This window comes from Gallinula chloropus, assembly GCF_964237585.1.
Source record: "Gallinula chloropus genome assembly, chromosome: 1".
Taxonomy (NCBI): domain Eukaryota; kingdom Metazoa; phylum Chordata; class Aves; order Gruiformes; family Rallidae; genus Gallinula; species Gallinula chloropus.
Window position 1 is genome coordinate 158,085,188 of NC_140085.1, and position 17,868 is coordinate 158,103,055.

At 43.8% G+C, this 17,868-nt stretch overlaps 1 protein-coding gene across 1 annotated transcript in view; it reads right to left on the reverse strand.

Moving 5' to 3' along the window:
• DNAJC3 (DnaJ heat shock protein family (Hsp40) member C3) overlaps nt 1–17,248 on the reverse strand; it is a 35,421-nt gene extending 18,173 nt beyond the window's left edge. The window contains exons 1-4 of the mRNA XM_084276832.1: nt 17,132–17,248; nt 10,862–10,972; nt 6,294–6,418; nt 5,124–5,198 (exon numbers count right to left, since the gene is read on the reverse strand). Of these exons, the coding sequence (XP_084132958.1) occupies nt 5,124–5,198; nt 6,294–6,418; nt 10,862–10,972; nt 17,132–17,213 (393 nt within the window). The 5' untranslated portion in view covers nt 17,214–17,248. The remainder of the gene's footprint in view (nt 1–5,123; nt 5,199–6,293; nt 6,419–10,861; nt 10,973–17,131) is intronic.
• Nucleotides 17,249–17,868: the final 620 nt, after the last annotated feature.

The following is a 17,868-nucleotide window of genomic DNA, read 5'->3' on the forward strand; positions in this document are numbered from 1 at the left end:
TATGTTAACTTGCAGAGGCATAAGATGGTCTCCTCCACATAAATTCAAAATAGTGTTATTACACATACCCACCAACCATGGAAAAATATTGTCCAGTGTATTTTGCAACAGCTGAGGGCTTCTCTAGATTAGAAAACAAGAATTAGCAGATGTAGTGTTCAGTCACTTGGTCTTGGCTGACATCTAGTGGAGGTGGGAGTGGCACCTTAGGTTTCCAGCTCTGAAGTGTTTATGCTTCCAAGGGAAACAGGCTTGCATATTTAGGACATCTCAATTTACAGTATTTATTGCAACAAACTGCAACTGTGAACACTACAGTCTAAAAAAAATAATTTCCAAGACATATGGCAACTTGGTTGGCAGCTTCAAGGTAGAAGCTCTGTTCTATTTTTGTGCCTTCTACAGAATTTAGCAACTCAGAGGCTTGGTCATTTTCTCTAGGACATAAGCAGGGCCACAGACAATATTACAAGACATATAAAAAAGGCTGCTAAGACATGCATTACTTTTATGACCTTCTCTGAGGGCCTTCCATCAACCAAGGCATACCAATATTCCTTTTATTCTTAGTAAAAATCACATGCTTAAAGAAAAAAATAAATATTTCAGGGCTTTCTTGGATTGAGGCCTTAGACATGAATACTGATATGCACACCAATCTCTCCTCCTCATTTGTATTATTTAGAAACTACTAGCCAGCAGGAACTCTATATTAAAGCATAGGAACATTCAACTAAAAGCAGAGCACAGAAATAAACTCTATTCATATACTGTGAGGGATGACTTTCTAAAGTATTTAAGGACTTCGGATTCATTCCTGTTCCATGCTGGGCACTCTGAACCCAAGAGCTGGACTCCTCTGCTGACACCCGTTGAGAGTTTAATTACTCCATAAGCCCCAGACTCCCAACTAGTAGCTGAGTTGCAAAGGAAGCAGTTAAAGAGCTTCTGAAGATTAATGAGGAAAAAAACCCTGCCCATGGAAGGAACTGCATCAGCTTGGTGCATCTCTTAGCCAAAAGGAGAGGTTTCTGGAGATGACACGTCAAGGCTGAAGTCCAGATCATACCAGCAGGGAAGTACAGAGGAGGGAGGAAAAAAAACAGGCAAGCTAAAAATAAAGCAGGAAGGCCAGGGTTCTCTTTCCATGAGTATACACTAAAGGATAGTTTTACTATTATACATGAAGAATATTTCCAATGATTCTTCTAAGCTCCACACATAAGCTTTGCTGTCACAAGGTGGGGAAGTTTGCTCTGTTTAGATGCGCTAAATGAAGTTTCTCTCTCCACCAAAAATGACTGCACCTCCTGAATTGCTTCAATCCCTTTCAAAGGGCATAGCTCCAAAGAGAGCAGAGAAGTGATGGGAAGTAAAAGAAAGCTTTTCAAGAGTCTCCACTGGGATTCAACAGGCTTCTGGGGCATGTTAGGAGAAAACAGGATGAGCCACCTTGCAGTTCTGGTAAGCACAGTTTTGTTTTTTTTTTAAATATAGCATTTCCAGCCCATCTCTCCATGGCACTCAACTTCTGCAGACTCACACATACAGCTAGGCTGCTGCATGCCCACTGACTTACAGAGACTGCATATTTACAGCCTAGGCACTACTAATGGATGGCCAACGTTTTTCTCCAGTCGAGGTGTGGATTTGGGCACCACAGTTTGCAGATGTGATACATGTTTGCCCAGAATGAGAGCATTCCAGTAGGCTGACGTACAACCAAAGCAAGAGGCCTGGTCATATCCTGACCTACATTTACTGAGCTGAAGAGCAGAATCATAGGTTACATACTCTACTCTGCCCTCGTGAGGCCCCATCTGGAGTCCTGTGTCCAGACCGGGGGCCCCCAGTACAAGAACCAGTACAAGAACTGTTGGAGAGGGTTCAGAGTGCTATGAAGATGATCAGAGGGCTGGAGCACCTGCCCTATGAAGACAGGCTGAGGGAGCTGGCCTTGTTCAGCCTGGAGAAGAGAAGGCTGTGGGGGGACCTCATTGCAGCCTTCCAGTACCTGAAGGGAGCAGAGAAACAGGAGGGGATTCAACTTTCTAAAAGGGTTAGACATTGGCAGGACAAGGGGGGAATGGATTAAAGCTAAAGGAAGGAAGGTTTAGATTAGATATTAGGGGGAAGTTCTTTACAGAAGGAGTGGTGAGGTGCTGGAACAGGCTGCCCAGAGAGGTGTTGGAGGCCCCATCCCTGGAGGTGTTCAAGGCCAGGTTGAATGGGACCCTTGGCAGCCTTGTGTAGATCCAGGCCTGGAGGTTGGTGTCCCTGCCTGTGGCATGGGGGTTGGAAACTCCTGATCCTTGAGGTCCCTTCCAACCCAGACCATTCTATGATTCCCTGTTCACATGTACACCATTCAGTTTTAGGTATCCAAGACCACAACTAAATTCTAGCCTAAAAGCTACTGACATCCCACTGGCATTTCTTTGGACCGCATCTGCTCTACCAGTAAGAGGAACTTTCATTTCAAGGTACAACTTACTCCTCCTGGCTTCTTGCAACCTACTTAAAATGAGAATCAAAACTTCCTGGTGGCTACTATCTACCTTTCCCCTGCCCCTTTTGGTAGCAGAGATAGTCTGGATGTAAAAGTCCAGAAATTGAAATTATTCAGAAATATATTCAAACCCTAACAGCCTTCCTCCTCCACTCCCTCATATAAAAAAAAATTCCAAAAGCCCAAAGTAACACAGAACATTTTACAGTACTGTGACTCTCACTTTGTCTCAAAAATAAATGCAGCTTCATAGTTAAATGCAAACATGCTGCCAGAGTCTACTAGGTGTTTTAGACACACAGGGAACTGAAAGAATAATCAGACTATCTGAAAAATTCAGAAGAAAGCAAGGGAAATCTCTCAGAGAGATATGTATTCTACTTAAATGATTCAAGCTATGTAGGATAACTTAATGCCCTCCCCCGTATGAATAAGTTTAACCTATTACAAAGGATTACTTTAATATTGGCTTATTTTGCTTGTATACACTGTATTGAACTGAAAATTGTGCTCTTCAAGAGACTGCTTGTCATATTCACTAAGAACATAAGCAATGTTGTCCAGGGAACCAGGGAAACTGGCACTACGTTTTTGGGCCAGTATGCTGTAACTCAGCTTCCGAGAAGAAACTCTGTTCTCCTTCAAATTTAAAACTTGACTGAAGGCTGAAATGATTTGACTGACTGAAGGCAGCAATCCATATTTTTGGAACTGGTTAGGAAAAAGAAAAAAAAAAAAGGCAGGCTACTTGACAGCTGACTAGAGAGGCATTTCCACAGGCAGCGTTAAGCAACACTCCAAGAAACAGGCAGAGAGATGCATACGCAAACTCTGAATCAACGCTGACATCACGTAATTGCTGTTGCAGCAACTGTGTCAGCAGTTAATCAGAGCTGAACGACACTCTCCCACTTGTATACACAGCAGGGCTGCACCACGGAGATGAGCACACAGACCACACAGTCCCAGGAAACTCACTGAGGGAACAGCAGCAGGAAGAGCCACTGCTATATGAACGTCAGAACAAGCTGCTGCAGCTTTGCTACAAAGACCAGCTGGGCAAGAGCCATTCCTCCCATCTGCCCTGCAGAGCAGACAGTGTAACTGCTCTGGTTATGTCATGCACACTCACCAGTAAGGTTTCCATTAAACATCTGTAGTGTGCAACACAGAACTGCTTCCTCATCATGCTCACAAAGGAAGCCAACAAGACAGCATAAGCCCCACTTGCAAACTTTATATTGGCATAAGGGACATGCAAGCTGTTCAAACTAGCAACTCTTCAAGAGTAAGCAAGAATAAGAATAAATCTTATTTATTCTCATGCTTACAGAAGTTTTGTGCAACAGAGAATTGAGTTTCACATGTTCTCTGAGGAATTTTGTTCCAGGGTTATGTCATGGTTTAACCCAGCAGGCAGCTAAAACAACCACACAGACATTCATTCACTTCCCTACCAATTGTCCACCCCCAAGATGGGGAAGAGAATCAAAAAGAGAAAATTTGGGAATTGACAAAAGGATAGTTTAATAGGAAAGAAAAGGTGAAAAAACCCAAGATAATAGAATATACAAAGTAGTGGTGCACAGCACAATCCTTCACCACTGAGTCCCCAGACTCAATGCTCAGCTACTTCCTGAGCTGCACCACCTCCTGGCCAACTCCCCAGTCACATACACAGCACAACACCATATGATTTGGACTACCCCTTTGGCCAGTCTAGGTCAGCTGCCCTGGGTGTGCTTCTCGGTGCCCCCCACCTTCTCACTGACAGGGCACTATGAGAAGTTGAGAAGTTCCTGACTGCTTGGCAACAAAATATTAGTGTTCTCAACACTGCTCTCATCCTAAATCCCAAACACAGCACTACACCAGTTGCTAGGAGGAAAATTAACTCTATCCCAGCTGAAACCAGGACAGGTTACATCAGTTACTTTTCACAGTGTGAAGCCAAAATGCACAACACACCCCTTGAAAGAAAACAACTCGAGTGAGTTAGGTGGGCAATACACCTAATCACGTGTGTACAGGAACTCTGGGCACTTCCTGATCACTGAGAGAAAGTATTGTCAACACATTCATGAAAGATGCATGCCACTGAAATCCATTGATTTTAACAACCTAGTGACTATATCAAGACCCTGGGATCCTTCTGCAGTAAGTTAAGAGAGAGAGGAACCTACGGAGGTTGACCCATGAGCCCCCTAGTGACTTTCCAAGGTGACCTAAATGTAAGAAGGTAGAGCAGGGTTCAATTACATACTTTAAATCTCATGTCACTTATCCTCTCCTTCTGAATGAAGGCTGCACCCCAGCACAGGCAGCATCAAGCAGGCATGGCAAAGTGTTAGGCACACACAAAAAAGACACTACTGTTGAAGTGCTGTGCTACTTCATGCAGCTCCTGCTGATTTCACCTTCATCACTGCACCACAACTTTATCTATTTACCTATTTAAGGTAGCTTAGCTTCAGTACCTTTAAAGAGCAGGAAGGAAATTTGGGTATACACACACATAGGCTCCAGAGGATTGAAACTGAGACAAGAATGAGACCTTGGTTCAGAACCCAACATTAAAAGCAGTGATGTAGTCCAACTTAGGCCTCCAACTTACCACGTTTTTAAAGTCATCCTCAGCTTCATCAAATTTTCCTTGCTTGAGCAGTAAGTGTCCTCTCTGTAATCTTGCCTGAAATGAAACATAAGATAATTTCTTTTGATTTACAAACTAGAATAGTATGAAAATAAGCTTCAGTCTCCTTTAGTAGGCAAAAAAGTTTCATTTTACTACAGCTAACAAGCTGAAACAGATCACAACACTCATTCTGTGCCTTCTCAATCTGACAATGTTCTTATGAGGCCTCTGATGGCAAAGGATCACTCTGCACCAGAACTGAGGGACAAGTGGCAGACACTGGTTTTATGAGCAACTGCAAATCATGAAAAGAACTAATTTGAAGAGTTGCAAAAATTACAGTGAATGTTTACCACTGTCCTGATAACAACTGCTGACAGATTTTAAGAAATTAGCAGAAATAATAAGCAATCCCCACATTTAATTCTCCCACTACACCTCCAGCATAGTAGAAGCTATGTAAAAAGACAACTTAAAGATTTATAAGATCTTGATTTATGGTAAGATTCTCATACAATAAATTTAACATTTTTTTTTCTTTGTTGTAATCTATACAGGATGTGGCACTGCCCATGGAAAAGGGAGACAAGATAATCAGATGGAGAGGACTCCAACATCACTCCAGCATCCACCTAATGAGGCAGTTTCCACATAGGGTATGCAGTAGAGAGCAAGGCCTAAGTAAATCAGAGCTTGCAACAATCCCACAGGAAGGCGGTAAGATTAGGACAGTTCCTGTGGAGAAGAGATGCCTCAAATCAAACGCTGATTAAGACAGAAGGAAAACAGAGGCATCTGTGTGCTCTTCTTCCCTCTCTCCATCCCCAGCTCTCAGAGGGCATAGCCTTTGTGACTCAAGAGGAGAATTACCACAAGTGAGAGAACAAAGTGTTTAGCACAAAGCCATGAGGAACATTAACTTAATAAAACTACTATTAGTAGTTAGAATAACTGACTAGACTGTACTCATCGTTGCAAATTCAAGCACATACACTACTGTTACTATGTTATTCCTATTTGAAGCCTTCTGAATGATTACTTTTTTATTTCTGTTCAGCAGAATCTGAAAAAAAAAAAACCCAGAAACCAGCCTTCTTTGAAGCAGGGGAGTTTAACACTTGACCAATTTTCAATTCCAGTAATACTTACTGATGTGAAGTCCTGCTTTAATTCAACCACTTTGCTTAAATCACGAATTGCTGCTTTAGATTTGCCCATGGCTAAGTACACGGTGGCTCTTCTGTAATAAGCAATGTAGTTGTCAGAGTCCCCCTCTGCAAGTGAACGAACAGCAATCAGAATTCTATCTCAAAGCAACTCAATCTTTGGGTACAGTGAAGCTGTAATGACTGCAAACATATTACCTGAATTTTAAGCCACTGGGAAAAGCAAGCATTTATCAATAACACATAACATTTGCAACATTATTTAAGCAGTATTTTCCATGTAGTCTGATTATTTAACAATAAAAATTATGGAAAGACAGCAAGTGCCAAATATTTAAGAGTACTGGAGTTGAAATATACATCCAGAAAAGCTGAAAAACATGAAAACAACCCCTATGTACTAATCCCTTATCTCCAACTGCATACCTACATTCTAAAGCCTAAATGTTAATTCATCATTCTCCATCCTAGTCCCTGTCCATCAAATAGGATACAAGCAAATAATCCCCAAATGACCAATATGTTAGTCTAATGTTGTCACAGATGCATAAACCCTTTACAGCATCCACTGAAACAGCAGTAAGTTCTTTAATTCAAGTAGACACCAACACCTCCTCTTAACAGCAGACAAACACACATACATTATCAAAACCCAAAGGCTAACTTCAAAGCCCACACACTCCATGTTGTCCACTGGTCAAACTTCCAAGACCCAGCAATTTTAGCACTCTCTGGGCTAATACACAGAAGATTACAGAAGACCAAGTATCAGTCTTGAAAATGAAGAAAAACGTTAAGATTCCCTTCCATGCAGTATTTCAAAGCAACAGATGACAGTTATTGTGGGCTCTCAAGCAAAGGTACTTTAGAACACCCAAACCACCATGAGTAGAGACTGGAGCATCTCTCCTATAAACACAGAAAAAGCTGGCCTTGTTCAGCCTGGAGAAGCCTGTGGGTAGACCTTATAGCAGCCTTCTAGTACCTAAAGGGACATGGAATGGTAGGACAACAAGTAAATGCCTTAAGCTGAAGAAAGGGAGATTTAAATTAGATAAAAAGACGAAATGAGGGTGGTGAGGCTCTGGCACAGGTTGCCTGGAGAGGCTGTGGCTGCCCCCTCCCTGGCAGTGTTGAAGGCCAGGCTGGATGGGGCTTTGGGTAACCTGGGTGTCCCTGTCCATGGCAGGGGGTTGGAACTAGGTGATTTTTGAGGTCCCTTCCAACTCAAAGCATCTTGTGATTTTTAAGATATGCAGTAGAAAATGGCAAACATTTTATTGTGCTGTAATAATAAATTCAATCCAGAATTTGTGAACAAGAACATCCATATCTGAGAAACAAAGTAATTGTTTTCCTAGCCTCAGGTTAAAGCTGAACTTTAAAATAAATGGAAAAACCCAGCATCACCAAAAATCCAATAGTCAGTAACCAACTGGCCACCTCCATTACTAAAACACTAGTTCAGTTCTCACTGGAAGATGCATCTGTGGTCTTCTACCACATCTTGATTGTGGAAATGCTAACATTCAGCACTGAAATTTAGTCCCATGCTTATATGTCAGCATTATGAACATCAAGTAAACTGAAAACTCACTACCTTTAAAAAAAAAAAAAAAGTCCTACTGCATACAGGTAAATGTATAGAGCAGGCACAAAACTGCTGAAATGAAGGAACTTTATTAATAGGATGAAACATAGGACAGAGCTAATCTAGAAAGCACATTCCAGCACCAGATAATGATCCCTCTGACTGTCAGAATATGGTTTTGCCTCAGTTCCCCAGTAACAGTAATGAACAGCAACTGACATTTACCCAGAAAGAAGACATGAGCCATCAACTTGACAGGGCAGAAGAGTTGAAAAATCAACTGGAGAGCAAAAGAGAAAACTGACAGCAGGTTTATTTTAGGTATTTGTCTATTGAGTTTGTGCAGCAAGGTTTGGTAGCAGGAGGCTACTGGGGTAGCTTCTATGAGAAGCTGCTAGAAGCTTCCTCCAAGTTTGATAAAGACAATGCCAGTTGGTTCCAAAACAAACCTGTCACTGGCCAAGGCCGAGCCCATCACCCATGGAGGTAGCACCTCTGGGGTAACAGAGTCAAGAAAGGGAAAAAACCACCATGACCAATTGCAGCCAGAGAGGGGAGCGAGAAGATGTGAGAGGAACAACTCTAGAGACACCAAGGTCAGTGAAGGAGGAGGGGGAAAGAAGCACCTCAGGCAGAGCAGAGATTCCCCTGCAACCCACAAAGGTCCACAATGGAGCAGACATCCAGCTGCAGTCCATGGAGGATCCCACCACAAAGCAGGTGGATGCTCCCAAAGGAGGCTGTGACCCTGTGGGAAGCCCTCAGTGGAGCAGACTCCCTGCAAGTCTGGTGGAGAAAGGAGGCCACACTGGAGCAAGTTTACTGGCAGGACTTGTGACCCCATGGGGGACCCATGCTGAAGCAGTCTGGTCCTCAAGAACTGCACCCCATGGAAGGAACCTATATTGGGGCAGTTGGTGAAGAACTGCAGCCTGTGGGAAGGACTCACATAGAAGTTGGTGATAGCCAGACTCCAATGGGAAGAATGCCCCACTGAAGCAGGACAAGGGTGTGAGGAGTCCTCCCTCTGAGGAAGAAGCAGCAGCAGAGACAATGTGTGATGAACTGACTGCAATCCCCATTCCCCACCCCACTGTGCTGCTGGGGGGAAAGGAGGGAGAGAAAATTGGAGTAAACTATGGAAGAATTAAGGCGTGGAGAGAAGGTGTTTTAAGATTTGGTTTTATTTGTCATTACTCAAATCTAACTGGTTACTAATTTAATCTTCCCTGAGTCAAGTCTGTTTTGCCCATGACTCCAATTGGTGAGCGATCGCTCCCTGTCCTTATCTCAACCCATGAGCCTTTAGCCATATCTTCTCACCCCTGTCCAGCTGAGAACTGATAGAGCAGCTCTGCTAGACCTCGCCTCCAGCCAGGGTCAACCCACTACAGTCTGCAAATAAACAAAAAATAGAATGGCTGAGGCAAGATGAAAAGATCTATTTGCCTCATGGTGCAGTAAAAAGGAAAAACAAAAGATATTAAGAGAAATTTATTCTCTGCTCCTCTACAAGCACAGTAAGCAAATGGTGTTTAAAATATTTTCAAAAAGGCAAAACATGAAGAAAAAAAGGAGAAGCCTGAAGAAAACTGAGCCAGTGAGGCTCAAATCAACATCCAACTAAGAATCCCATCAAGGCCACAACAGTGATGGTCACGCTGTAGTTCTACCAGCTGCTCGGGCACTGCTGGCAAAGCAGAGGGTTTCCTGCCACACAGACACGTCCCTGCTCGTCCATCCCACTCACACTGCTGCTGCCTTTACACCAACACCTGCATTTGCACAGCCACCAACCACACTGGAGTTTTCACCAAATCCAAGTTGAAGCTTGCCAGCCAATGATAAAGGAATAAACCACACTGTAACCCTACTCAGATCCCACGGGAATGCTTTGGCAGAGACACAAGGCAAAAGGAGTTAACAGACCGCTGCCTGGTGGAGCAAGAAGCTTCCACAGCACAGAAAAAAGGGAAATTCCCCCCCTCATGTTCCCTTTATGTAAGGGAAGTTGTTCTGGGGGGACTTTATAAAAATTATTAATAGCTCAGAATCAGCATACATTTCATTTACATACCACTGTTAAACGAAGACATACATAGAAAAGTCTAAATAGTATGATTCATCACTGTACAAGGCCTTGGTGATACGTTTCTCACAAAGAAAAGGTTATAAAGTGTAAAAGTACATCAAACTTCAGCAACTTAAAAGAAATAAAAGAAGCACGCAATTCAGAAATTGTAGCGTTAATGGACACTGCTCTTTACTGGTGCTGTCTGTCTCTACACTTCAATTCAAGGATTTTAATGAGTAAATTTGTTTTAAAATTTATGGAAGCAAACATTTAACTCCTCAGTTTGTTGGAAATGCAGAACATCAAAAACTGGAACTCACTAGCTGAGCATAAGTGAAGGACCAGTTTAGAATCCCAAACTTGTGGCATCAGCTTCACTGAGGTATCATCCACTCCAACTTAAAAAAAAAAAATAATCAAAACCAACCCCAAAAAAACCAACAACAAAACCCTCCCTATTTTAAATGTTGAATTTTTTACAGATCTGAAATAAAAGCATGGATAAACCTTTCAAAGCCATCCTTTGAAAAACTTCACAAGGCCTAACCCTGATGGGATTAGATGCAGGGAATACCTCATCAAATGATACCACAGTCAATTATAATTGCTTCCATACAGCTAGCCAGCAGAACAGCAGTGACCTAGCGTTCATGTATCACATAGCTAAACTTAATGGTTTATTTTATCAAACAAAAGCATAAATACTCTACTTCATCTGTTGACTCCTGTCCAGATTGCTGCACAAAGATGCCCCAGCTTCTGTGACTGATGGAATGTAATTTACAAGACAGAATTACACTTAATGAAGCAAGCAACAGGAAGAAAACCCTGACCAGGGCACCTCACCCAAAGGTATTTCAGCGAGTCACTTTCCTGAGACACCTACCTATGGCGGCGTGGAAGTGAGATAAGGCGTCTGCTAGCTGTCCAGCAGCCAATAACTTCTTTCCCATTTCAAGCTGTTTTTCTACTTCTGCATTTATTCCACATTCAGCTCCTTTAAAAAAACAAAACACACACACACAAAAAGATCAATGTGGGGAACGACCAACTTGATTACATCAAATGCATACAGTGAGAACATAATACATAAACTCTTGCGGATATAGAGGCACAAATTATATATTCCCACGGTAAAATCTGCAGCCTAATAAAAACATAGCACATCTTCCCTCCCCCCAAAAGGATGTCAAAACAAACACTGCAAAGCACTCCACTGTGAAAGGGCAACAGCTAGGTATTTCTAATTCTGTCTATGCATTCAGTAACATACTTCTACGTATTAAGCTTTATACATCAACTATAAAAATAGTTGGACAAAACACATTTCTATGTGGGCTTGCAATACCAAAATAATCCAGACAGACACTCATAATGCATACATAATAATAATAAAAAAGAAGGTGTTAAGTTGAATTTAATGACCATGCTACCTACTAACTTGGGACTCAACCAAGAGCTGTTTGCTACTGCAGAGACTGGCTTCTCATCCACCTCATTTCTGTCTCATCTTTATCATTTCCAGAGCAAGAGCGCAATTTTTCATACAGAATTTTAAAATTCTCGCTCCCTTTTCATTCAGTCAGTGGTATGAGAGTCATATTCAAGCAGTAAGATTTCCAAGGGCCTGTTTTAGTTTAAAGCTATTAAGTTGCTGCTGCTCAGCAAGAGGGAAAGCCTGTCGTTGAGCAGGAACGAGTAGCTAAGCACAAGCAGGCACCTGCTGTACATACATCAGCTCAGTCACAGAGGTTTGTCATGTGTACTGGTTCCAGCATTCTTCAAGTCAGGGCAGAACTTCACTACAACTTACCAGTATATGACTATTAAAACTTTCACACTATAAACAGTTTTTCTTTGACTAAGAGCATACCCCATGCCTAAATTTAAGCAAGGCAATATATATACATTAGAAAACAATGAACTACAACTACTCGAAAGCCATTTCTTTCATCTGGGTTTTGTATCGCTCTAGTTCACAGGCACCTGAATTAATCTGAAATACAAAACTGCAGCAGCACTTTGAAGTAGTTTCTTAAAGTCTGAATTAAAGTATTAAACTACACAGATTGAAAGAAAGTATATTAAAGCTTCTCACACTTAACAGTGATTAAACAACAAAGTATTTGTAATGAAAGAACAAAAATTTCTGATCACTAAGTCATTACGACTTTAGACTAAGAGCTCTCAACACCCAGGATTTTAATTTAATTTTCATTCAATTTAATTTTAATTTTCCTTTCAAAGCCACTAATACAGTTCATGATTGTTTTAATTCCACATTATATTAAAAGGAAAAAAATGCTCCCTGTATCCACTGCAAAAAGCTCTACTGCCAAAACACTCATAATAATTCAGCAGACTGGATACAAGGGCTTCAATTCAATCACTTGCTTCAGAATAGCGACAGCAAACCAATTCCTTTTTTTAAAACTAATGAAAATTATGTTATAAAAGAAGCATTAAATTTCCAGTTTGCTTTATTTGTTTGTTTAAATAAATTTAAAATAGTAACTACTTATCATATAGTCAACTTGGGGATCTTATTAAAACGATGCATTTGGAGATCTATTCTAGCGATGTATAGCTGTGAATAAAATACAATCGGCTCCACTGACAATGGAGAGGCATTATTCCTTGACAGTGATTTTTTCCACACACAGGATTCGACTTCAAGGTGTTTTTTAGGTGAATGTCCAATTTTCAGAAAAATGGACTCCTCTTTGCGATCAAAGCCTTAAGCTAGGGAAGAAGCAAAATGGCACAGTAGTCCAGTGTTCTCCGAAATGGTAAGAACAAGCGTTGAAGATACAAAACAACCAACCACAAAACTAGCAACAAAACCCACAAGAGCTGGGGGAGAAACCACCACAAACGTCCTTAGTTTTGGAAATCAGATGTCAAACCACAAACAGACCAAAGTATTTAACATGGGCTAAAACAAGCAAGCACAAAATTCTCAAGCTGCACCCCTCCTATCACTCCCCACACAGGCGTATCGGAATTCTTCCAAAACTTGTCAGTGTGGAACAGTACCCTAGAAGTGGGCTGCAAACTGCTCTCTGATGAACTTTCTATCCACCTAAACACAGCATTCAATTCTCACGGTCTCAAACACCTGAAGGAGTGCCCTTGTTTCAAATTTAGTCACATCAAGACAGCTCCAATAATAGATTTTCCACTATTAAAATGTACCTATACTACTGAGCGGTGTTCTGTTCAGCACAGTTCTACAGTTACATAAGACTCTATGGCAGGAGAGCCACCTTGTGCCACGACAGCAGTGAAGTGATATATCAAGGAGATGGGGACGGTGACCATTCAGAGTAAACCGGTAAGAAAGAAAAGCAGGAGTAATGCAGATAAGTGAGGCAAAGCATAAAGGACTACAGGCTGCCTGCAGAACAAGACTATACATTAAAATTTGCCTCTACAAGTTGCTGAACATCAGAAATTGATGAGGGAATCTCCAACAGGAGCCTATATAGTCAGTGTAACCATGACAAAAAGTGAGATTGGCTATAACTACTCAGTAACACAGTACACTGAGCTGGTATTTGGGCTGGTTATTCATACATTATTTATTCATTTTCTGGCTGTAAGCAAACAATAACCCCCCACAGTAGATACCTGAAAACTGTTAACAAAGGCACAGGAGTCTAAGGACTCAGATTCTGTGTAACCTGTTTGGGTACCTATTCACTCTTTGGTCTGGGTATGCATATAAAGACTCGAGTTCAACCAGAGGACAAAAAAAACCAACCCAACAGAGCTGTTTCCAACAGACTGTCATAAGTGACCTGAATAACAAGGGCCCAGAACCACAACTGGAAAAGCTTTGTATGCTCCAGCAAGAAACTAAATTTATGCAAGAGATATGCAGATGTATTATTTTTTAAAGCTTCAAAATATTTTAATTTTAATGATATTTCTAAAGCCTGCCTAATTGTTATATATTCACCAAGGACTGCTGAGAGCCACACACAAGAGCCCCAGCTGTCAAATCAAGTCAGATATTCTGGACAGATTCAGAGTCTGTAGTTCTGGCACTGATGTTAGAGTGGAATAGTCAAAAGAAAACAAAACAAGCAGAACACTCCAGAACAAAACCCCCAAACTACTCCCAGATAAGAATTAGTACCAGTCCTGACAACTCCAAAGAAGTCAGAGGAAAAATAAGCAGGTGCACCCAACCCATTTTTCCAGGTAAATATACTCACTCCAAGTAAATTTTAGCTTCTTGGTAGGATTTTTGTTTTACTAGAATAACTGGTTCTGGTATGTGTGTACTTAAGTGTATAAGCTTCAACTGTGTCCTCGAATAATCCGTCACATCTCGAGTGCAAAGACTGAGAACAGTTCAAGATCTTACATTTGTCTACACACTCCCCTTTTTCACCTGGAGAATTTCCATCTACGTTTTTCCCCCCTTCTTTTTAAATCTTGCACCCAAGCTGGGTAACAACACTATGAAAACACACCGAATTAGTTCCGACTGTGTACCACAACCAGAATGCTTTCAAAAACAAAGAAGAAACATGCAATGATACAGGATTTTTAAAATACTATTTATATAAAAAAGCTTGAAGATTTCTCGTCATGCAAATAGGAGAGATCCTGCTTTTGGAGTGGATTTTTTTGACCAGAATGACCATGTTTAGCAGAGTAAGTCTTAAGTTTGCTGTTACTTTTAAACAGATTTGGGCTTTGCTTTTATGTGTGTCTGCAAGTGTGTTTTTCAAGGACAGCACTGAACAAACCAAGTGGACAAGGAACCAGAGCTTCAGGAGCAACAGGAAAAGGCTTACAAGGAGTCTCAGAATATCCAGTCAAGCCACATGTAAGTTCCACCCATCAGGTTTTTATTCCATTTGCAGAGAAAACTGGTAAATATAGCTAGGACTGGAAAACCAAAAAGCCACCCCCTGACACCCTCAAGTATCTCTTGCTACGTGACGGGATAAATAAACCTCTCAAGCTCAAGACAAAAACATCCAGTGTGAGGACAGGGGTGAGAGATATGTTTAAGGCTAGTGACCTAAATAACAAACTGAGCTCTGTATACTTAAACCCTGTTTCATCTTCCCCTTATTACATTCCCTTTCTTTTACTCCTAGGAAAGAGGATCCTCTATCTTCCTCAGTTGCCTCTTCGTTGTGATCAGTGCGGGCAAACAGCCACGAATGATAAATCTCCCCAAGAGGTTTGTGTCGAATGGGAAGTTATTCAGGACAAGATGGGGTATTTGAAGAGAAGGAATTCAGGAAACACAACAGGAAGGGTTGAACTGCAACCTGTCACATCAGCAAGCATTCAAAAATTTTTTTTACTGAACTCGTTTACCAGCAAGATATAAATTAATATCCAGAGATAACAACTCAAAGATACAAAGTTAATACAGGCTGGCTGCTGCACTGATCCATGATTCAGATGGCACAAGGCAGACTCCTATTGCCAAGACAGCAAGATACAAATTTATTTGTGAATATGAACACCTTTGCACTGAAAGAACAGTAACAGTGGAGAAAAAAAAATCTAGATATTTAAATAATGTACAACCCCTAAATACAAGCTCTGGAAAACGAATTAATGAACTAAGAGGTTAGTAAGTTGAGTAAATAATTCCAGAGCCATTATTTTTTTATTCTGCTACTGTACATTTTTATAAAATGAAGACAATATGGCTTTGGTAATCCCACATCACCGTTAAAACATAGACTCAAAACAGCTTGGCAACTCCAAATAAAGGCTCCTCAGCAGGAACATCGCTGCCCCAATCTTAGGGAAAAGGAAAAAAAAGTATACTTTGACTATAGTCACTGTTTTCTCTCTAACACTACCAGAACACATGCCCAAATTTCAACACCGCAGTATGTAGTCTTGTACTACAGAGCATCTTTGCCACAGTATGTTCTGTGGCCTCTTGGCCAGCTGAAGCATTTGTTAATTTAGTACACCAACACCAGCCCAGGTCAGCTTTAAGGCTATGGATCCATTCTGACTATTGACAGCTTCAGTTCCACCTCAATCTGCCGGGGCAAGATAAAGAACATTCCTGGGGTGAAACTCTGCTTACGTGGGCATGACTGCATGACTAAGTTACACATTGAACAGGGGCCTGTGAACATAAGCTTGACCACACAGGTGTTGCTGAGGGTGTACCCTGAAAGCAAACAGGCCACACGAAGTGCAGATAAATTTCCTTGCTGAACTTTAAATACTAATGGGGGGGGGGGAAACACCGCAGAACAAGGAGACACCACAACAAAACAAACATAAACAAACGCAGCACAACTGTCAAAAGCCTCACTGAATTCGTAGCTCTGGCACTAATAATGGCTGTAGCTGAGGAGGGCCACTGAAAAAGCCTCTGAATCTGAGAACTGTGCAAAGTTAATACATAAGTGAGAAATTCAAGGCCAGTACAGAACCGGCTCGCGCTGTCACATGGCTGCACTCGAGGACACTGCAGCTTCATGATGTGACAGTAGCTGACAGCCTGCCAGCTGCCCGAGGAAAACGAAGCGCGCATCAGGCCGCCACCAGGAATTGGGATAAACCCAAACAGGTTACATGCAGTGACGGGGCCGTCGCTACACACCCAGCCTCGGTGAGGTGGCAGCTCCGTACCCTCCTTCTTCCTCATACCCTCTCCAGATACGCTCCCTTCCCAGGGCGTCCCGCGGGGGCTGCCCACCGCCACGGGGGTGGCGGCCCCCTGGGCCTGCCCGCGGCCTGGCCCGGCCCGCGTACGGCCTGGTTCAGGCCCGCTGGCTCCCTGCCCGACAGGCCGTAGCCCCGCCGGTCCGTTCCGCTCTCCCCCGGCACCAGGGCCCGGCTGTCCCACCTCCCGAGCGGACAGCCGGACGCGTTCAACGGGCGCGACCACTGATACGAGCCCGGAAGGAGGGAAGACGAGCAGCCGCCGCTTCCCCTCGGCCGGGCACCAGTGCGGGCCCAGCAGCAACCCCACCTCAGGCTCGCTTGCCCCGTGCCCCGGCGAGCCGCGGCTGGAAGCGGCAGCTCCCCCCTTACCGCTACACTACCCCGGCCGGACCGCAGCTCCCCCGGCACCCCCCTCCCCCCCCCCGAACCCCACGCGGGGTCCCGGCAGCAAAACGTCCCCACCGCCCCGGGCAGCTCCCCCGGCGCTCACCCTGGTACTGCAGATCGAAGAGCACGAGCAGGAAGGGCAGCGCGGAGCCCAGGCGGCCGGCGGAGGCCGCTGGAGACACCATCTCCGCCGCCCCCGACGCCCGCGGCGACAGCGGCAGCGGCCCAGGCCGACGGTTCCAACTTCTCCGGGGTGGGTCGTGGGCGCCTCTGATTGGCCGCGCCGCGCTCACCGGACGTGGAGGCGGCGCGAGGGCGTACGCCCGCGGAAGACCGCGCGTCGCCAAAGCGGGTGGGCGGAAGGGAGGGAGGGAGGCACCGCCCCTGCGCCGGCGCGGCACTTTGAGATGGTGCCGCCGCCACCGAGCTTCTGTGGAAGGGCAGCGCCGCGCTCTCGCGCATGTGCGGGAAGGCGTGGCGACGCCACTCGGGGCAGCGGCGTGCCCTCACTGCAGATGGTGGTGAGCAGCTCCAGACATCCAGCGGGACTATAAACCCCGAGTGTCCCCATCTGCCGCTGTGCTTTATTTCCTGACTCTTTGCCCTCCCGCTCCGGCCGCAGTCAGGTTTCTCCTGGGGCTTTCTTCCGGGTTATGGGCTTGTCCCGCCTGAGGGCGGAGGCAGGCCTGGCGAAGAACGCGGGCTGCGCGGCCCAGGCCAGCCGGGAGGGGTGCCGGGCTTACTGGAGCGAGCGTAACGCTGCCAGTATGACGGGGCACCGTCTGGGCCGTGGCGGTGGCTGTTAGCCCTCCTCCTTCCAGGTCAGTGTCTCTGGGCTAC